Source organism: Zonotrichia albicollis, chromosome 6 (assembly GCF_047830755.1).
Source record: "Zonotrichia albicollis isolate bZonAlb1 chromosome 6, bZonAlb1.hap1, whole genome shotgun sequence".
NCBI lineage: Eukaryota > Metazoa > Chordata > Aves > Passeriformes > Passerellidae > Zonotrichia > Zonotrichia albicollis.
The window spans coordinates 59,150,576-59,172,499 of NC_133824.1; the positions used below are offsets into that span (position 1 = coordinate 59,150,576).

A 21,924-nucleotide genomic window follows, 5' to 3' on the forward strand; every position below is an offset into this window, starting at 1 on the left:
TGACTCTGCAGCTTGAAGTTTTGGGGCACAGTTTGCTTTTCTCTTTGTTTTTCTCCTCTTTCCCCACTTGCCTCTGTGCCTGGCTGAGCTTTTGCCCCTTTTTGCTGCCAGTTTGCTTTCCTTTGCAATTGTCAGAGGCTCCTGGAAAGCTTCTGCATGGCTGGGGCTCTCTGGTGATGCCCACAAAGCAGCACCACCAGGGAGGGAGCCAGGGATGGAAGAAAAACCATTTGCAGATTTTTCTTAAGCCCCAAATCCCTCCCTCTCCTCCCTCCCACAAGAGTTCCTGGCTCACAGAGAGTGCCTGTCTCCTCTGACTGCCCCCTTCTCACTCCCCCACCAGCCCAGGGAGATGGGATGAAGCTCATCCCTGTCAGGATGGAATATTGGATGGTAAATTTTGATGCAATTGACTGAAAAAATGCTGGAGAGCTGGGAGAAAAGCCTGAAAAAAACCTGGAGAGAAAGGCTCCAAAGTGCTTCCATACCCCTGCTCCCTGCATGGGTTAGAAACAGGTTTTTTTGATAATTTTCTTTATCTTAGGGGCTGTTTCCCTGCCTTCCTTTGCCCTGGGGTGAGATGTGGCTGCTCTCAGAGCTGGGCAAGGAAGGGTTTGAGGGAGGCTCAGAGCTGGCAGAGGGGCTGTGAGGCTGCTGGGATGTTCACTCCTGATATGGGGCAGGCAGAGGAGTCACCCACCCAGCCCTGGCTGTCAGGAATTTAAACAGAATTCTTTATTCACAATTCGTGTTTTGCTTGCCATGGAAGCACTTCTACTTTAAAGAAAAAAAAAAAAAAGGAAGGGCATATAGTGATAGGACAAGGGGTAATGGCTCTAAACTAATCCAGAATCCCTTGGGATTTCTGGGTCTCAAAAGTGCCAATATCTGACCAGAGCATCAAGGGAACAACTTTCCCTGCTGATAATTCAGTTTTTCAGCATGTCCATCCACTAAATCCTTGAGCTAAGGGGGATTTTTGTACTTGCTTAAGACATGTTTGTCCTCAGCAAAGCACTGCTCAGGGCCCCCAAATGGGGAATAGTCAAATCCCTTGAGCTGGAATAGCCTGTTCCCTTGTGCTGAAATTGCTGCACTCTAAAAACACATTTTTAAATGTTTCTGCTGGCACATGGCAAATGCCCTCAATCCCCACTTGGAGTAGGTCCCTTGGAAAGCAATTTATGATGAGTTCTGTTTCTTAATTAGAATGTGGCTGCATGAAAAGTTATAAAGAGGCCGCTGAGGTTTTTTTTTTTTTTTTAACTTTTTACAACAGCTCCTTGGGGAAAAAGGCCTTGCTTTAAACCATGAGAAGGAATCCAGAGGGCTCTGGCACTCTCCTGATGAACTCAGGGAAGCTGATCCTGGGGGAAATGGCCAAACAGGCAGCCCAGGTCCATCACTCTTGCCTTCACCCACCCCAAAATCCCCACCATCCCCCCTGCAAAGGACCTGCTGCAGGTTGACTTCCACTCAAGGATGGTTTCAAAAGGTTCAATTTAGCAACAGATGCAGGAGCATCATCAGTGCTGGCGTCACCTACAGTCACACCCCCAACACTGCCCCTCTCTCTTTCCAGCTGCGTTGGCCAAGAGTAAATTGAAGAATTGGAATGAAAAAAAAAAAAAAAAGACAGAAATGGTTTGTTTCAATTTTACATGGGATCTGGAGGGGTTCAGGGATTTCCAGGATGGTGCAGCACTGCCATTGAGACCAGGCTGGTTGAAGACAGGAGTCAAAAACAGCTCCAGGAGAGCAGCCCAGGTGCATTTTGCCATTGCTGCTCACAGAAGTGTCTTTGAAGGGCCTGCAAAATTTCTCCCAGCATTTTGATTTTCTCTTTTTATAGCCTCATTACCACTTGACAACACTTCTTCTGGAGGAGCAGGGGGGCTCCAAAACAGGGAAGATAATAGATATGAAAGGAAATAAGATAATAGTTATGAAAGGAAATAATTCTACAGTAGGATGAGACACCCAGTACTCAGCTGTGCTCCTGCCTGGTGTGGATCTGAAAACAACCTCAGGAGGAGATTCATGGAATCAAAGAATGGTTTGGATTGGAAGAGACCTTCAAGAACAGCCAGTTCCACCCCCTGCCATGGGCAGGGACACTTTCCACTATCTCAGGTTGTTCCAAGCCCTGTCCAACCTGGCCTTGGACACTGCCAGGGATGGGGCAGCCACAGCTGCTCTGGGCACCCTGTGCCAGGGCTTCTCCACCCTCACAGGGAAGGATTCCTTCCTTAAATCTAATCTAAACCCACCCTGTTTCATCTTAAGGCCATTCCCACTGTGAAAATGCCTGGATCTACAGCTGATGGAGGCAGAAGTCTTTCCTTGCTGGAATTTCTTCCCTTTGCAGAAATCCACACAGCAAATACAATCTGCACAGCAGCTCCCATGCTAAACAAAAGGCAGGCACAGTTCAGCAGTTTCCCTGCTCCTGAAGGTGGAAAATCTATTTGGCTGCACTCAGCCACTCCTCAAGTTGTTGGCATATCCCAAAGAGAGCATGATATCCCCGTGTTCTGTGGGAGCAGCACAACAAACCAGACAGAGCAAGAAATCCAGGAGCAGCACAAAAGCCATAAATACCAACCACAGTGCTGAGCCAATTAGTGAAACAAGAGAAATCCAATTCAGCCTTGGGTTTTCACTCAGAGGCAGGAATGTCTCTGCTGCAGCCTGGGAAGTTCAATGTGCTGGCAGCTCTGAGAATTCACCTCGTGTAAACTCAGCAGAGATGAAAAATACTCTGCTGCTCCAGGCAAAGCTGCCGAGGAGCTGCAAAGTGGCTGAAAGGAAGTGGAAAGTTTAATTTGGGGATCAATGGAGTAGCCAGAGCAGCCAAAGGAGCTCAGCTGGACACGTGAGAGGGTCAGTGGGGCAGTGTGAGCAGTGGCTGGTTAATGAGAGCCAAGGGCTGCCTGGGCCCCTCTTGGGTTTCTGTGGTTGAGATGACTTTTGAGGTATTGGAAAGTCTTTTTTTTCCTCAGCTTCATGACTGAAGAAGAAGTTGAGATTAGCAGGTTTTGCTTTTCAATGTTATTTTTTTTTAATCTATTACATTCTGTCTCTGACCTGCTGAGATCTGTCCAGCAGGCTGGGCTGTGGCACAGTGACTGCCCTTGGGGTAGTGTTAGGTGTTAGGTTTTTATACTACAAACTATGTGTACATTATTTACAATAATTTTCCAATACCTATCACTTATATTAGACAGTTTGTCTCTACTCTAAACCAATCAAAAAGTGTCACCATCCCAGCAGAAGATGGAGGAGAAGGAGAAGGAGAAGGAGAAGGAGAAGGAGAAGGAGAAGGAGAAGGAGAAGGAGAAGGAGGAGAGGACACACGCAGATTCTTCCTTCTTACTTCTTGAACCCCCATTCTAAATCCCCAAAATTCTACTTTTTCACCCTGTGACAAATTAATTATCATTCTACTCAGACTCTTGTGGCTTGCAACTGTTCACACAAGGTTGGTAACTTTTTCCATGGGCTAAAATGGAAGGCACAGGTGGTTTTGACTCTGTGCCAAGGTCTCTGAGCCCCCTGCCAGGGTCTCAAACCACCCAGGGCAGCCAGAGAATGTCCTGGGTCCCCACAGGTCACAATCAGCACTTGGGAAATAAGGCTGCAACCGAGTGTGATCTCATCTCCTCACTGAGTGAGGAGTAACCCCACACAAAAATTACAGCAACCACACTGCTGTGGTACTTGAATGGCAGAGAGCACAGGGAGCGCCAAAATATCCTGGAAAAGACACACACAAAAGCAGGGCCAGAGTGATTTGTGGCAGTAGCACTCACCCCTGATGGAGAGATCTCTTCCAAGCTGGGATTTAAATTCAGTTCCTGAGCTCCTGCTGGTTTAAAGTCAATGACTGAAGCCCCAAGCAGCAGAGCTGTTTTGCCTTTATTAACCTGTAACCAGATAAAAGGTTTAAATCAGCTCTTCCACAAAGTTCCTGTATCACTGTCACTGCTTTTTGGCTGCAGGAACCATGGCTTTCTGAAATTCTCTTTACAAACAGAAGGCACCAGGAACAGGATCTGCTATTTTAGTTCATACAGACATTTTGGCATTGCAGCCAAATGTAACACTGGTGACTTCAGTGCTGAAGAGCAGGCTTTGAAACTCCTCAAAATGCTGCTGTTTGAATGCTCATCACCCTCAAAAATGGGGATATTTGGGATTTAGAGGAGGTGGGATGTGAAGTGCAGTCTACAGAGGACAGAGCAGCCCAGCCCAACCCAGCTGAGGGGATGCAGGAGCACAAACCTGAGGCAGGGTGGGGTCTGAGCCCCCCAAGGCTGGCTGGATCACTTATGGAGCCCCAGCACAGGAGGGCAGGGGCAGTGGAAAGCAGCAGTGAAACAGGCTGAGCTGGGCACCTCACCATGGCCTTGCAAGAGCCAAACCCACCACAAAACCATGTCCCCAAGGGCCACATCTAGGGGAGGCCTTTTACACCCCTCCAGGGATGGTGATTCCCCCACATTCCTGGGCAGCCTGTTCCAGTGCTTGGCAAGCCATTCCATTAAGAAATTTCCCTAATATCCAATCTAAACTTCCCCAGGTGCAACTTGAGGTTGTTTTCTGTGGTCCTTCGCTTGTTACCTGGGAGAGGAGACCGACCCCACATCACCCCAACCTCCTTTCAGGGAGCTGCAGACGGGTGGTTTGCTCCCTCCCCTAGCACGAACCCAGGGATTTTCAGTCAATTCCTGCTATGGTGATGCCTGAAGGATGCAGGGAAGGGGGTTAGATGATGTTGGCAGGGAGACAGGAGCAAGAGGTCCTTCTGCAGCCCCATCTCAGCTCAGCTGGAGCAGAGGGTGGTGGGGTCTGACACATTCATCCTGTGAGAGGTGCACAGAGGGGACAGAGCACACCTCCCTCCTCACCCACCACCATCTGCAAAAAGTCCCTCAGCAGGGGCAGGAACAGAGGACAGGGAGCAGCAAGGGAAATTATTTTATTTAATCTTCACTGCAAGCATCAGGAACCTGTGTGTAAGCTGGCTTTGCAGCACCAGCACCTCTAAAGCAGCATTTCCTGGATGAGTAAGAAAGCTCTCTGTTAAAGAATAAACTTAACAAAAGACAGATTAAAAACTGTCTGTATCTTACTGAAAAACCCAGATTCCTAATTTCTGCATGCTCTGGCTGTCCTGAGGCACTGCATGTAAATCCACACACACCAGCACATTCTGAGAGCTGAAATCCTACACCCACCAGTTTGTCTGAGGGAGGAAAAATTATCAGATTAAAGATCAGCAAGATTTAAGGACTGCTAGAACATTTATCACAGTGGTTTTTTGCACTCATCTGCTTTATGTACTCAAGCAAGATTTACTTGGACTTGTCACTATTTGGGCTCTGAGGAGGAAACATGCTGACTCCTTCTCCTTTCTCATCCACTGAGACATCTGAGCCTGTGCCTAAATTTACCCAAGAGAAGGGGTTCATTGAAGCTGGTACAAATATTCTTATATTTAAATGTAGGGATGTGTTTTAAATATCTTGTGGAATTGAAGCTTGGGCACAGTAACCCAAAATACTTCCATGTTTCTAAGCTTGTCCCCAGCCCTGCTCCTTTCAGAGCTTCTTTCACAGTACTAAAAATGTTTGCACACTTAAGTTTTCCATTGGGGGTGGATAAATTTTCCATTTGGTGTCAGTTTTACCAGCAGCAGCAGCCACCCAAACAATTCAAATACTGCCAGGGACATGGAAAACCAGTATTTGATCAGGTGCTTGGGTTGCATCAGAAATTTATGTATTACTTTTATCTAACCTTAAACTATGCAATATCCAAGCACTGTTTTCTTCAGGTCATAGAACCATGGAATATCCTGAGTTGGAAGGGACCCACAAGGATCATCCAGTCCAGCTCCTGGCCCTGCACAGAACAACCCCAATAATCTCACCCTGTGCCTGAGAGCATTGTCCAAGTGTTCCTGGAGCTCTGTCAGGTTTGGTGCTGTGACACTGCCCTGGGGAGCCTGTTCAGTGCCCAATCATCCTCTGAGTGAGAAACTTTTTCCTCATATTCAAATCCAAACCTTTTCCTAATATCCAAAAATCTTTATCCTACTATCCAGATGTTTCATTTGCCATGTGAAAATTAATTATCACAACTCAATTCCCATTACATCAAACACCTGTTGGAAAAAAAACATAATCCAAGATGATCTTTTTCTTAACAAAGACACCCAGCAGGCTGCAGAAATAGCTGTAAAATAACAGAAGCAGCACAAATGTCCTGCATCCATCCAAGTTTGTGCCATGTTTCTGGTGGTGGCCCCAGCACAGAGAAAATCTAACCTGTGACAACTGTCTTGCATTTCCTGAAAACAACATGAATTCCCAGCTAACTTCTTCATGTGAGCACTGCCTTTCCAAGCCATCTCGGAGCTTACAAATGCTCTCACAGAGAAGAAATGGGCAAGGAACTTTTTAAAGGCTTTGCAAGAGAACCAGCCCTGGAAACCCAGATTGGTTCTTCTCTGCTTCTGTTTAGGAGCAGCATTCCCAGGCTGCATTTCCAAGAGGTTTTTGGTTTTACAGCTGTCATGACAGCAATTTTCTCAGCTTTGCAAGGTTCCCTCATATCCTGTTTGAGCTGGCTTATCTCTGTTTAGAAGCCATGTTCCTACATGGCGTTTTTCAGGAACAGATGTTCCAGCTGATCCCACATTGCAGCACTCAACGTATTTCACAGCCCCATTTTGAAACAATTAGCCTGTCACTGCTGAAAGAAACCTAATGCTTGGCTACTTGTTCACTCTGGAAATAAAAAATATATAAAAAAAAAGGAAAAAAATCAGGAGTAACCTATGATTTATACTTTTCCCAAATATGCCAAGATGCTCTAAATTTACAGCTCGTTAAAATGGCAGCGTGTCGTGGTTCAGCTGCTGGTCTCAAGATTTGTTATCTGGAGAAAAATATCTGTGGGCAGAGCAGCTGGCAGAGAGATCTCCCAGCCCCAAAAGTCACAAAAAAAAAAAAAGAAAGAAAGAAAAAAAGAAAAAAATAAGTAAGGAGAATCTTTATTTACACAAATTAAAAGCTAATGGTTAGTGAGGAGTGCTCAGAGCAGTGGCATCTGCAGCTTTTGGACCACAGGCTGCTGTCAACACACCCAATTTACTGTGCAATACAAGGCAGCCTAATTAATAAGTCCTTAATGGAATCATAGAATCCTAGCATGGTGGGGTTGGCAGAGACCTTAAAGCTCATCCAGTTCCAATCCTCTGCCATGGGCAGGGACACCTTCCACTATCCAGGGTGCTCCAAGTCTGTCCAGCCTGGCCTTGGACACTGCCAGGGATCCAGGGGCAGCCACAGCTTCCCTGGGCAGATGCTCTGGATTGCAAACACCCAGCAGAGCACCTTGGACCCATGGCTGGGATTCCAGCCATCCTCAGGCTGGGAACCATCCAGGCACAGACCCAGTGAATAACAAGGTGCAGGAAATGGCTTTGGTGCCATAAAAGCCAAAGGAGCCACAGGCAGATTTATATCAGGGAAGAATTTGATCCCCAACATTAATACCCAGAAAAAAAGGAACTTGCAGGCTGCTGTAATAAAATTATTTCCTTTTCATCTCATTGAGATTCCTCCAGCCTATTTCTACTTGGAGGAAGAGATCTCATGGTCATTCAGATCCAGACCCAAAGGAGTGAGCACCCAGCACAGAGCCCATCTGCCACCAACACACACCCCCTGCTTGTCCCTACCTGCTTGGCACCTTCTGGTGCCATTTGTAACCTTGTGTGCCTTTGTAACCTGCTCTGGTCAACTCCTTTTCTTCCCTTGGAGCAACCTGGTCTAGTGGAAGGTGTCCCTGCCCATGGCAGGGGGTTGGAATGAGATGATATTTAAGGTTCCTTCCCACCCAACCCATTCCATGATTCCCTCTGTCCACCTTTCCCTTCAGAGGGATGAGGGGAGCTGAGCCAAGCCCGAGCCGGCAGCCCATGGCTGACATTTCCTGGCCAGCACAGGGTGCAGTAACAAGGAAAACGACAGCAACCGAGCTGCCAGCATGGAGCAGCTGCCAGGCCACGTGTCCCTGCTGACACACAGCCTGGCAGGGACAGGGCCAGCCTGCCAGGAGCAGGCTGAGCAGGAAGGGCATCTCCAGGAGCAGGCTGAGAGCCCAGGCAGGAAGAGCATCTCCGGTGACAGCTCACGAGCAGCAGACAGAGATAGGAGACCAGACAAGGGTCAGGAGAGGCACTGCTACAACCACCAGCTCCAATTAACCGAAAACAGCAGAGGCTGCCTGAAAAAAAATTCTTTCTCATATCAGCTGACACTCAAGGCAACTGCATTTTTGATCATCAAAGCAAAACCAAAAAGCTTTTGCTCTCTGCGATTGCTCCCAGACCTTGGCTGGGAAGGCCACTCACAAGTTTGGGGGAGAAATGCTTTCTCAGGCTCCTGGAAGGATCTCACAGCCCAGGCATGCCAGAGCCATTCCCTGCTATTATTTATGTGTATGAGATGCAAAACTCATTGCCTAAGTGTATTTTACTCTCAAGCAAGGGTAGCTGAACTAAGGACAAGAGTGGAGCAGTAATTCTTGCATGGAGCTCTCTGGGCACTGCTAATTCCAAAACCAAATTTATCAGCCAGCACTCCTCAAAGAAAGTTTGGAAGATGAGATTTGCTCACGTTGAGGCTCTCAGAACAATGGTCCTAGTGGAGAATGACCATTGGGGTGGGCTCAGCCCTGATCCCAACCATCCAGGGATGTGGGGAATGAACAGAAAAACTCAGCCCAAAGGAGGAGTCTCCAAGAGCAGAGAGGCTCCCATCCTAGAGAGTCTGTTCCAAAAACCATTAGGAGGTGCAGAGGGATGGCAGAGGTGTGGACACCTTCACTGCTCACCAAACAGAATCCCACTCTCAGCAGAGTCACAGCAACAGGGCCCCTGTCTGGCCTTACCTGTTACACACAGAAAAATAGTGGCTCTGCACTGAGAGGCAAAGCATGGATCCAATATTCCCCCAGGAATATTTCTACAGCATTCATCACTGATTAAAGTGAATTTGGGTGCCACCACCCCCTCCAGACTGGCCTTTCTGCCTCTGGGTTCTTGCACATGGCTGGGGGTGCAGCAGGCAGGGACTGAATTACAAGGGTTATAATTCTTGGCTGGGTACTCCTAACTCTGGTGAGGCACTGGCAGAACTCAGCTCACTAATTCACCTCCATGTAAACATGATTATTTTAAATGAACTCCAGACGAGGCTTAACTGTAAAAACATCTCCAGTTTTTGTAGCATTTTTAAGTGTTCAGCTCCGAGTTGTTTTCATTAGAGCAAGAACTTACCCTTTCTTCATCTTACAATGAATATTTTCAGAATTAATGATGCCCAACACCCCCCAACTATAACATGAAAAGTCACAAGTCTGAAAATTAAGCTGCAGCAGGATTTTCACGGTCAGGATTTTCCCTTTCTTAGCCAACCATTCCTTTCCTCACAAACAGGAATGCTTTCAGCTTTCAGAGCCAAGCTGAAGAGAAGTGAAAACAGTAAGAGGTATTCACTTGGCTGCATTTCTTTGAGTGTTTCTGGTGCAGGGTTCCCATTACAGCTTGTGAGGAGAAGTGGCAGGAAAACACTGTGTGTACATGGGGAGGGTTGTACTTTCTCTGAACAGACACGTTTCCAAGAGGCAGCAGATGAAAGAACTGCTGGTACTTCAGACAGGGGAAAATAACATCTTGCCAGTTGTGTTTATTTGTAGGGCCCTGTGATTTATGCCTTCCCATTTGTAGAGGGCTCGAGAGAGATGGATCACGTGGGCTCTGTTTAGATAATCCCCCAGGAAATTCGGAGTACATCAAGCGGGGAGAGAGATGGGGTTTGTTCTCCTACATGAGAGGGGCTGGGAAGTGGCAGGGAGATGTGAGATTTCCTCAAGATCCTGGAATGAAGTTCAAGGCTCTGATTTTCTGAGAAGATTGAGTGTGGGTTGTGAGAACGAAGCAATTAAGATAAGAACACAAGCAGTTCAGGGTAGGCAGGGATGAACACTTCTTTGCTGTTATTTACTGGCCCAGTGTGGAGAAAAACAAGGAGTTACTCCCTCAAAGAGCTTTACCTGTCAAACAGTACAAGGAGAAGATGCAGAAAGCAGAATCTGTCACCCTCTGACTCACACTCCTGCTCTTTTTATTTTCCATAAGAATGCCTCTTTGTGGTGTGGTCCCCATCTTAACCCTTTGGAGCCTCCTGGATTTAGGAGGACTTGCAGAAATCAGCCACTATTGTCTGTGTAAAGAACCTACACTGGCATTTCACACCCTGGAAAACATCCTTACTACAGTTAGAGAATGCAACTGCTTTTAAAAATAAAACATTTATGGCAAAGATGAGTTTAGTTAATTGATGTGGGGGAACAAAACAAAGCCAAAGGCCAGGCTGGATGGGGCTTGCAGCAACTTGGGCTAGTGGATGGTGTCCCTCGATTAGAACTGGATGGTCTGTAAGGTCCCTTTGAATTCTGCAACTCAAAATCAGCTGAACAAAGAGGCAACAGCTCAGCAGCCCAAGCACAGGAAACCCCCCTCAGCCTTGAGCTGCAGAGCTTAAGGGCCAGAGGAATCCCTGAGTCTCCATCCCCTGGCACAGTGCTGGAAACTGCTTGGAACACCCAGCATGAGCAGCCCTGAGTGCTCCTGCAGCAGTTCCTGGGTGTCACTGTGTGCCTGCTGCTGTGCCAGAGGTGCTGATGAAGGAGCACAGCAGGGAAGGAGAGAGGGAGGATGTGATTCTGGTGTTTGTGTGACATGCAGGATGCTGAATGCCCTTGGCCAAGGGCACATCACACTGCAGCAGTGATTTCCCAGACTGTCAGGATAAAAGGAAGGGAGGAAAAAAAGAAAATGACAGGATGCCACTCACCCAGCCAAATCCCCCATCACTGCAAGAAGCAGCTCCCAGAACCCATTAAAAATAAGCTCTAAGTCCTCATTTCAGTGGCAAGATTTTTCCATGGTGATCAAACACTCAGCTCTCTAGGTGATAACAGGCTGCAGGGAAGTACAACTGCACCTGCTTTAAGGCCCAGGCACCAACCAGGGGAGCTTTTTCATCTGACAGTGACAAATTGGAGTGCTGAGACCTCTAGAAGACCCCAGTGCATCCCTGCCTGCAGCCAGGTCAAGGCAATAGGAAGTGTTAGCAACCCTAATTTGCAGGGCTGGGCACCCCTGCCAGGAGAGAACAGAGCTGAGAGTGTTCTGAAGAGCCCAAGCTGCTGCCTTGTCTGCCCTGCCAGGCAGGATGAAGGCTGGCACTGCTGGGAGTTCACTGCTTTCCTCCCAAACCTCCCTGCTGGAGGCTGGTGATGATTCCAGCTCGTCAGCAGAGTAGCAGCACTGCTGCTTCCCAGCTGGTTTTAGATTTTTGGGTTTTAGTAAAGTTCTTTGCTCAGCGCCTGCTCAGCTCTTCATGGGAGTGATTTTTGTATCTCTTCTTCCTAACTTTTTTTTTTAGGAGCTGCCCTAGACCATGGGAAAGAGCCCCACTGGCTTTTAGTTCAAGAAATTTGAGGGGCTTCACATCCCCCTTCAAGGTCCTCCATAACTTTGGTGCAGGATCTGCCAGCCTGGGAGCCCGGGACCTTTGGGATGAAGCCTGACCAGAAGGACAATGATTCTCTGCCCCAAGTAAATCCTACAGAGAGGGTGAAAAAGCACCTTTTCCCAAAATGGCCCTTTCTTGCATTGGAAATATTGGGGAATGACCTCCTCCATGATCAAGGCACCTCACAGGCTTCTGATTCCACTTCTTACTTGACTTTTCTCTCCCTTCTCTATTTTAACCTAAATATGAAACAATATATAAAGAACAAAATAACCCCTGAACTATAAGAATCCCCTTTCTGTACTCACCTCTCAAGGCAGAAAATGAGAGCAAAATACAAAACCAGGCCTCCCCTTCTACCCAAAATACAACAAAAGCTGCAGACATGGCTACAGGACTGTGGGTTTGTGTTATTGCCATCACAGGAACAAAGCCCAGCCCTTATTCTGGCCTCTGCTCAGCTGGCCACACCACCACACTGAGATTTCCATAATTTTATTTGGGATTTCTGGAAAAAACCTTTTGTTGCAGTTCCCTGACCTGGCTCAAGGATGCCACAACATTGAGATTTGGATAAGGAATCTGGCCACATTCACAAGAGCAAAAAACCAAAATCCCATCCAAGTCCTGGAGAGTTGGTGGAGGCATCAATACACAAAATAATGAATATTTTGAGGTGACTTATGAAAGACAGGCATCTAAATCAGGAGGGCAGCAGAAAAAGGGGAATAAAAAAGAGATCTCCATAGGAACAATCCTGCCAGGCAGGCAAATATCTCACTGCTTATGCAGAAGCTTTCAGTTCCACACACAAAACAGCACTGGGACACCTCTGGGAAGGATGGATGGATTTCCCCTGTTGTAACAATCCCACAGGATGCAACCCTGCCCCCAGTGCTTGTGCCAAGTGTTCACAGGGAGCTGTTAAACAGTTGCAGGGTTCCAGCTCTTCTGTGGCTGCATTTCAGACTGGAATCCAGCAGAATTTTTGCACATGTGTCATTTTACACATCTGAGTGCTTAATCCACTGGGAGGAGGTTGGCACACACATCTTTCCTCCATCAGGACAGAAATGTTATCCTGCAGCAATTCAGAAAGCACCTGGGAAGGGCAGCTCATGTTTTTAGCAGCTAATTTTGACAACTTCCATCTCTGAGCTATGAACAGGAATAACAAAAACCTCACTTTTATCCAGTTTCCCACAATTCAGATAAGATGGAAGTGTGCACATGAAATTTTCTGCTTCTGATATTGAAAACCCTGATAAGCTGAGCAGGGAGGGGTGACACCAGCTGGAGTCCTGTCCCAGAGCCAGGGCTGGCCTGGGAGCTGGGATCTCCCCCTGTGCCAGGAATCTCATGTCCCACCACTCTCACCACACAGCAGCCCCCTTTTATCTTCAGGAAGGGGAGAAAAGGGGGGAAAAAGCCATGGATTCTTGAGCACCACACTTCCAAAATGTCAGATTTTCCTCATCAAAGTCAGAAAAAGATTCTCTGCAAATATAAAAGCTTCTGACATTTCAGTTTCGTGCTTTCCCAGCATTGCCAGTCCAATCCATGAGCAAACAGCCTCGTTCCAGAGCTCTCCCAATGTAAGGCATGAGCAAACTTCACCAGGAATTCAATCAAACCAAAAAATAAAGCCAGGGTTTGGTTTCCACGCTACAACCCTGAAATCCAATAACACCCTTCCTACCCCCTCACCTCTCTGCTGCTGAGAATTCACTGAAAAATAGAGCTGTACAGAGGTGGTTTTTTTAATACTTTTCCTGGATGGAATTCTATTTGATGCTGTTAAGCTTTGATGACATACCCCAATGAGTGGCTTGGAAGAAATCCATTTAGCAAGCTTGCAAATCATGCTGTTTCAGTTCTGTGAGTGCCCATGAGAAATGTGCATTTTCAATCATAAAAGCTGTAGAAACAAAATGGAACTTGGAGATGCAGACAGAAAAATTCCTTATCAAGGCTTGGCTGTGCTCACAGAACATGTGCTTACCATTTCCAACTCTGGAAAACTATTTACAGGAACCTGAAATACAAGACTGAATCCAAAAGTAAGAAATAGATAAATTTCTAGAAGATACATTTAGGGTTTTTTTTTTCCCATTTCAAAGTCAAAATGGAGACTCAGATAAAAACTAAAGCAACCCTCCCTTCTCCCCCTGACTTTTCCTAGGAATATAAATAATTGTAATATGATCCATGCATGGAGTGCCAGATTTACAGAGGTTCCCTTATGTTTATGTGGCAGGACACATTGTTTTGGGGAAGCCTGGAGGAAGGAAAAGCCAAGAGCTTGCACTTTTTTTACCTTTCCAAAATGCTGTTTGAATAGGAACAGCAGAGGTTGCAGTGGGGATGAAGGATTAGCAGATCCCAGTGCCATCCATGCTGTAATCCCCAGCAGCAGCACATCTTTGAAGCTCAGTGCCAGGAACCCAGAAGCTTCCAAAAAGATCAGTCAGTCACGACAAGCTGGGAGAGAACACAGCCCTGTGGGGAATTTTAAAAACTGGCTGAAAATGGTATTCACTGGGCATTTCCTGACACATTTTCCTCAATGTTTTTCCACAATTCTGTCAATGACAACGACAACACCTTTGATTAATTGCAAGAGAAGATAATTGGAACAAAATGTGAGATGCTCAGCACTGCAGACAATAAAACCCCATGCAATAATTTTCCCGGGATTATGAGCTGATGGCCTCTCCCACTGGTTGGGCTGCCTCATCCTTTCCTAAACAGTCTCCTTGCCTGTGCATCCATCTGCTGCATCCATCCCATCCCCATCCCTCATTGACAGCTCTCTGCATGTTCTCAATTCAGTTACTGCACTTTGTTTAGCAGAGCACAGGCCTGACCCAGCCTTGCAGCCCTGGGCACAGGAACAGCTCAGCTGCTCTTTACCTGCAACAGAGGGGACCTGAACTGAACATCAGCACCCTGAGCCATGCAGGGACTGACAGAGCCCCTGGAACACAGCTCCAGCAAGGATTGCTCTTGCAGGAAAGATTTAAGTTTAAGAAGTTCTCTCTGTGATCGTGCTCACAAGGGTTTTAGGATGAGGGAAGAGACGAGGATCTGACTCCATGTTTCAGAAGGCTGATTTATTATTTTAGGATATATATTATATTAAAACTATACTAAAGGAATAGAAGAAAGGATTTCATCAGAAGGTCAGCTAAGAATAGAAAAAGAAAGAATGATAACAAAGGTTTGTGGCTCAGACTCTCTGTCTGAGCCAGCTGACTGTGATTGGCCATTAATTAGAAACAACCACATGAGACCAATCACAGATGCACCTGTTGCATTCCACAGCAGCAGATAATCAATGTTTACATTTTGTTCCTGAGGCCTTTCAGCTTCTCAGGAGAAAAAATCCTAAGGAAAGGATTTTTCATAAAACATGTCTGTGACACCCTCTCCACTGCACTTCCTTATCCTCTCACCTGTTTCAGTGCAATCACTTCTCATAGCAACTTCTACTGCAGAGTAAAAGAACATCCCCATCCTCCCCAGAGGAGGGGAAGCTGCTGTTTATAGAAAGCATTGATTGGGTCAATAGTGGGATTTAAAGTGCAGCTCCACAGAGAGCAGCAAGGAGCAGAGCTGTGCAGATCCCCATCACAGCTGCAGAGCTTTGGGAAGCAGCTCCCTGCTGGTGCCAGGGGTTGTGGCATCACGTGCTGGAAGCCAGCTCCCAGAGATGCCATCCCATGGACTGCATCTTAGGAAGAAAGATGTGAGGGTGGGGAGGCCCTGGCACAGGGTGCCCAGAGCAGCTGTGGCTGCCCCATCCCTGGAAGTGCCCAAGGCCAGGCTGGATGGAGCTTGGAGCACCCTGGGATAGTGGGAGGTGTCCCTGCCCTTGGCAGGGGAGTTGGAACTGGATGGTCTTTAAGGTTCCTTCCAGCCTAAACCATTCCATGTTTCTGTAGTTCTCATTTGTGCTTTTCCTTTTTGTTAAAGTGGTTGGATTTTAAAGTGATGTTGCATTTTAAAGTGATGTTGCATTTTCCTTTTTTCTAAAGTGACACTCTTTTACCCCCACCCAAATCTGCTATTTATGTGTCTCTCACAGACAAGAGCACAACTCTGCAAGGTGCATAAGAGACACCCTTGAAAGCTGAATTTTGGGGATGTCACTGACCTTGCAGGCTGAAGCTCTCTCTCTCCTTTTCCATTTAGCCTTGCAAATGCTGCAGCAAATTAACTGAACCTTGTGGTCAATGAGATCAATATAAAGCCAAAAAGAACTTCTGATATTTCTCTGTTAAGGAGAGAGGAAATCAGTGCAGGCTCCAGAAAATAACAGTAATGGGAATTGCTCACAGTTATGAGTATCTGCAACAACTAAATGCCTCTCATAAGTGATGAGGAACAGAGCAAAGCTTTGTTTGCCTTGCTTAGAAAACAGCTTCTTTCCCAGTTTTTTCTACTGGAACACATCTGAATTCCTGTTTTTCATTTTGCTTGGATGCTGTTTGGGACAGGTGATCCCACCTTCCCCCTGGATCAACCCCCTTGTCCTGACAGAGTCTCCACAAGTTGGAGCAGTCCCTGGGAGGGTGGCACTGTGTCCATGCACTCCTGCTGTTCACCATTACTGTGGCATTCCCAACTGAGATTGCCATGATTCTGAAGGGCTGAGACTGCAGGAATTAATTCTGTCTCATGAGAAGGGAAAAAAAAATACACTAAAAGTGTAAAGAAATAGCCTTACTTACACAATCTCTCATTCACAGGCTTCAAGATGGGAAAAAATCTTTAGGGAAACAAACATGAAATGCTGAGAAATTCTTGTAAGTCTAAAAAAATAAATTCTTCATAATAATACAAATTCTAGAGGTCTTTTTCACACACAGTTTTGAATTACTGGCTTGTCATAGTGGTCTTCTAAGGATGAAAAACCTCTGATGATACCTAGAAAGAGAAATTTCTCTTGCAGACTTTGGCTCCAAATATATTTCACTTTGGCTCAACATTTTGACAGTACTGATGTGATACTGAGCCAAAAGGTTTTCCATAAGTGAGACACACTTTTGCAGTGGATTTTAATACCAACCACTTCCACATTCTCCTATAATAATAAATATTTAAAAGGTCTTTATTGACTTCAACTCACGACAATTCTGGAAAAAACTGAATTTTATTTGCTTAAAAATAATTGATATATTCACAGACAGAATCATTTAAAAGAATAACAATATTGTAAGAAAAAATAGTAGAAAATAAGCAGTACTGAAAGACTGTTATTTTGATGGAACAGCCAGACTATCACACTAGACAGACAAACGTACCAGTGACAACATCTTCAGACAGAGACTGCCAGACACAGCCCTAAGCTTTAAAATGTGTCTGTCCCTGAAGAATCTGAATCTCCACGTGCACTGCTCAGACTCTGAGTTTCATTCTCTGTGCTCATGCCAGGCAGCTGCACTGACACCCCTGCTGCAGAAAGATGTGGATTCAGGTGAGGGGCAGCATCTCCTAAAAAAAAGAAAAGAAAAGGAAAACTAAAGTCATTATTTGCTGTCTGTGACAAATGACTGAACTCTGCTGAAATCATCTCCATTTTTCCATTTTCCATGGGAATGCAGGTACACAGTTCTGAGGCACTTGAGAGCCAGAAGAACTCTCCTTACCAGGTAACAAAGGGAAGAATTTCTGTGCACATACAGAATCACAGGAGGGTCTGGGTTAAAGGACCTTCCAGACCATCTCATTCTAAGCCTCTGCCATGGCAGGGACACCTTCCACCATCCCAGGTTGCTCCAAGCCCTGTCCAGCCTGGCCTGGAACATGGCCAGAGATGGGGCAGCCACAGCTCCTCTGGGCACCCTGTGCCAGGGGCTCCCCACCCTCACAGAGAAGAATTTCTTCCTAATCTCCAATTTAAACTTACTCTATGTTAGTTTCAATCCATTCCCCTTTGTTCTGTCAGTCCATGCCCTTGTAAAAAGTCCCTTTCCAGATTTATGGATGCCCTTTAAGTACTGGAAGCACCTGAGTTCTGTAGATACACTGGGTTGTATTTACATACACCCACCACACACACACACACACGCACACACACACACACACATATCTATAACCTTCAGCAGGCCCAGAATAATTGCAAATATGCATACTGGTGATTCTGGTGTTTTCCAGAGCATTGAAAAAGCCATGGGCAAAAATTAATGTATTTAGCCAAAGGAAGGAGACCAGATGAATCAATTCATGGAGCAGGGAAAGGAAGTCATGGATCAGGGTAGAAACAAAGAATAAAGGAACTCAGGAGAAATGGCACTGGCGCTCAACTGCAGCAAGAGCATTTTGAGATTTCAGTTGTCCTGGGGGCATTTAAGTGCAGCAGCTACAAGCAAAACAAACATCTCTGAGTCCATGTACAACAGCAAAGTCTTGGAGCTTGTTCTTATTCCAATAAGCTGTAACAATTCTCCCTTCCTCTGTGATAGACTAGGTAATTAAAACACTGTTTTCCCAATAAAACAAAAAAGTTAGGCTTTCTTTCAGCCCAGTTAATTATCTACTGTGTCACCGAAGCAGTCATCTGCATTCATCTGACTGGCAGCAAAGCACGCTTCGAATGGCTAATTAAAACAAAACCCCACTGCTAAAATAAAATTCCACTACTGTTTTTCCTGCTGGAACAGCAGCCAACAGCCTGGGAAATCAAATATCAGTGAGGCCCAAGACAGTAAAGGCAGGACAGGCAGTGACCTGAGCCAGCACAGCCTTTTGCTATTCAGGAAGGCAGCAGGAGCACCAAGAGCATTTTCTGTGTCCTCAGGGAATCAGCACATCACCTGGAGAGGAGAAGGATTTGGGGAGATCTCAGAGCAGCCTTCCAGTGCCTAAGTGGAAGAGAGGTGGAAAGGGATTTTCCACAAGGGTATGGAGTGATGGAACAAGGGGAATGGATTTAAACTAACAAAGAGCAGCGTTAGATGGGATATTGGGAAGAAGGCGTTGGTTATGAGGGTGCTGAGGCCCTGGCACAGGGTGCCCAGAGCAGCTGTGGCTGCCCCTGGATCCCTGGAAATGTTCCAGGCCAGGTTGGACAGGGCTTGGAGCACCCTGGGATAGTGGAAGATGTCCCTGCCATGGCAGGGGGTTGGAATGAGATGAGCTTTAAAGTCCCTTCCAACCCAAACCATCCTGGGATTTTGGGATTGCAGTCTGTGGCTGCGTTTGTGTGATACAAAAAGGCTGCTGGGTTTGTTTGGTCAGACATGAAAATGACACAGAGAAGACCTGACTGTGCAATGCCCAAGGAAACCTGGCAAATCATCCTCTACTAAAGCCCCTCTCCAACCCTAGATGTAGTTTGATGCTTTCGAAGCTTGACTTTCTTAATAATTTCCACAGTCATGTCACATTCCATGATGTCATTGTTTCAACAGCTGTTTTCAGGTTTGTTAAAAAAGGGGGAAAAAAAGGAAAAAAGAAAAAATGAAAGGAAAAAAGAAAGTAATATTCCCTTCTCCCAAGGCTCTGTCAGAACCTCTCAAGTCTTTGATTCTGGGAGTGCTAAAAGAAAGTATCATATTAGTCTGCATTCCTCTAACACATACTCTAATATATTTTACAGATATACTACAGCCCAATTTTACAATAGTTATAAAGTGCTAAAAGACAGAAAAAATAAAAATAGTAATTCCATCTACTTGCTCAACAGAAAATTTACCAGTTCCTGAGCTATCAAAATATCTTTAACTTACAAATATCCAAAGTCAACATTAACCTTTTTTAAAGGCAGAAACCTGAAGTCTCTGACTTTGTTACATTCACACAGAAAATACAGAACATGGATTTTCAGCATTTTAACTGTGAAAAAACCATGGATCTCATATTTCAGCTAAATGGGAGATTCTGCTCCATGCCTGTAACTTCCCAGGATAGAAAGCTGCTAGTCCTGAAACTCTGCATTGGCCCCAAAAATACAACTACCAAGTTACTCTCACATGTGTTTTCTCATTATTACCTTTTGCTGAGTGTAACCTCGTGCACACCCAGTGCATAAAACACTTTAAACACACATCCAGGGAGGGGTTTGGGAATAAAGACACAAAAGAGGCAGACTGGTTTAAATCCTTGTATAGCCCCTGCTCTGCTCCTTCTTTAATAATGTGATATTCCATTTTATGTCTTCCCCTCATCAGAGAGCAGCTCATAACCAATATTAAGATGGTTTCCTCTTTAACACTGAATTCCTTACCAGAATGGTTAAAATCTTTTGATACACCATAAAAATGGAAATGATTTTTTTTTCCTTTACAAAGCACAAAAGGGCAAGCAGTCAGGTAATCTTCATGGGTTTCCTCCCCTCTCCTATTTTAGAGGCTCTGGGAGTACTCAGTACAATTTTGTAATCATGTAGTTAGGTGTATTTATAAAAATTTTCCTTGTTAAAATCCAATAAATGGAGCATGTGACCTTAGGTGACCTCCAGTTTTCCAAATTCATTATTCTAATAGAATAAATTCCTATGAGCTGTGAAAACTGACACTCTTGGTAAGAGAGTCCTTGGCTGGTAGAAACTCATCAGTGACTGAAAACATCTTGGTGACCTGCTGATGGAAAAGGTCACATTTCAGATCAGAGATTTTTCCTGTTCTTGGCACTCTCTAACAAATTCATGTACAGTATTTAATTTCCAGACCTTTGTTTAACAGAAGCATAAAAATTAATGGTGTGTCAACCATCCAGTGACCTGTGAAGGGAGTTTTTCTCTAAGAGGTACTGTCACACTCAGAATATGCCACATACAAAGGGTGTCATGAATGTGTGCCAAAGGAAAAAAGAATAAACCACACTGAAGGGAGGTTTGGTTACTCACACCATATAGCAACAGTAAGAACAAAGAAAAATGTTTAAAATCTTTCATTTTGAATTTTTCTATTTGGCAAAATAAAATGACTACACAAGTCTGACTTTTAAGCCAAATGAAAACCATGTGCTTTAACTCCTCTGACTGGGTGTCCATATATGAAATAAAAGTATTTTAAATCTATCTGGGGATGAAAGAGAGCCATATCTTGTAAGTTAAATTGTAATAATGGAATCACAAAATGGTTTGGGTTGGAAATGACCTTCAGGAACAACCAGTTCCAACCCTTGCTAAGGGCAGGGACACCTTCAAGTATCCCAGGCTGCTCCAAGCCTCAATGTCCAACCTGGCCTGGAACACTCCCAGGGATCCTGGGGCAGCCACAGCATCTCTGGGCACCTGTGCCAGTGTCCCACCACCCTCACAGTCCAGAATTTTTTTCCAGTATCTAATCTAAACTTATTCTCTTTCATTTTGAAGCCATTCTCCCTTGTCCTGTCAGTCCATGCTCTTGTAAATCATCTCTCCCCACCAAGACAATAAATAGGGAGGGTTTGAAGGATCAGGACCCAGGTTATTTTTCAGTATATAAAATCAGAACCATAATTACTGTAATTACCTACCTATTGCTTCCTAAACTTTCAAAACAATCCTCCCTCTATTCCCCAACTGAAGCAGCTCTCTTCAAGAGCAAGAATAAACTCCCAAGACTGTAAAAACAACTCCAGTGCAGAGCTCTCATTCCTTTAATAGCAGGGGCCGATAGGAATGGCTTGTTTCTTCTTCCGCCAGATTCCAGCTGCTTTTTCTTTGTTTATTCCCGACTTCAAAGTTTCAAACACTGTCCTGTCCCAACAAATAACTTCCTCCAGATGGCATTAGCTCAAGTGCTCTGAGCACTGGGATAGCACAGCACCTGCAGATCCAACTCAGCATCTTAAAATCTTCACTGAAGGTGCCTTTTTTTTTCCTGTCATTCCCCCATTTTGCTTTTTCCCTACATAAAAAGATTTACATCTGGCATACAGTTGCAAAGACCATTAGAAGGGAAAGAGAGTCGTCAGAAGTTCTTTAGAGAAGTAAAGAAGTTCTAAAGCAAAGCAGAAGAACAAATGTCTACAGGCTCAGAGGTAACAGAACCATTGGCTGTAGGAACATTTTGTAGAGCCACAGAATGGTTTGGGTTGGAAGGGACCTTCAAGATAATCCAGTTCCACCCCTGCCATGGGCAGGGAATCTTCCACTATCCCAGGTTGCTTCAAGCTCCATTCAGCCTGGCCTGGAACATTTGCATGGATGGAGCTTCTCTGGACAACCTGTGCCAGAGCTTGACAGGGAAGAATTTTTTTTTAAGATCTCACCTAACCCTGCCCTCTGTCAGTCTGAAGTCATTCCCCTTGTCCTGTCACTCCATCCCTTGTCCAAAGTCCCTCCCCAGCTCCCCTGGAGCCCCTTTAGACACTGGCA

The 21,924-nt window shown here is 45.4% G+C and overlaps 1 protein-coding gene and 1 long non-coding RNA gene across 5 annotated transcripts in view; both read right to left on the bottom strand.

Moving 5' to 3' along the window:
• Positions 1-7,066: 7,066 nt before the first annotated feature.
• Positions 7,067-16,341, bottom strand: LOC141729443 (uncharacterized). The gene is made up of 3 exons (XR_012580938.1): positions 15,772-16,341; positions 13,933-14,114; positions 7,067-13,650 (listed from the first exon to the last, which is right to left on the bottom strand). It is a non-coding gene; the product is annotated as an uncharacterized LOC141729443 (long non-coding RNA).
• A 404-nt stretch (positions 16,342-16,745) lies between these two features.
• Positions 16,746-21,924, bottom strand: part of KIAA0586 (KIAA0586 ortholog) — a 69,828-nt gene continuing 64,649 nt past the window's right edge. For 3 of the 4 annotated variants that reach the window (XM_074543979.1, XM_074543981.1, XM_074543978.1), the window contains one exon: positions 16,746-17,111. In XM_074543979.1, coding sequence (XP_074400080.1) covers positions 16,969-17,111 — 143 coding nt within the window. In that variant the 3' untranslated portion in view covers positions 16,746-16,968. The remainder of the gene's footprint in view (positions 17,112-21,924) is intronic. The other variant, XM_074543980.1, reaches the window with a different exon arrangement.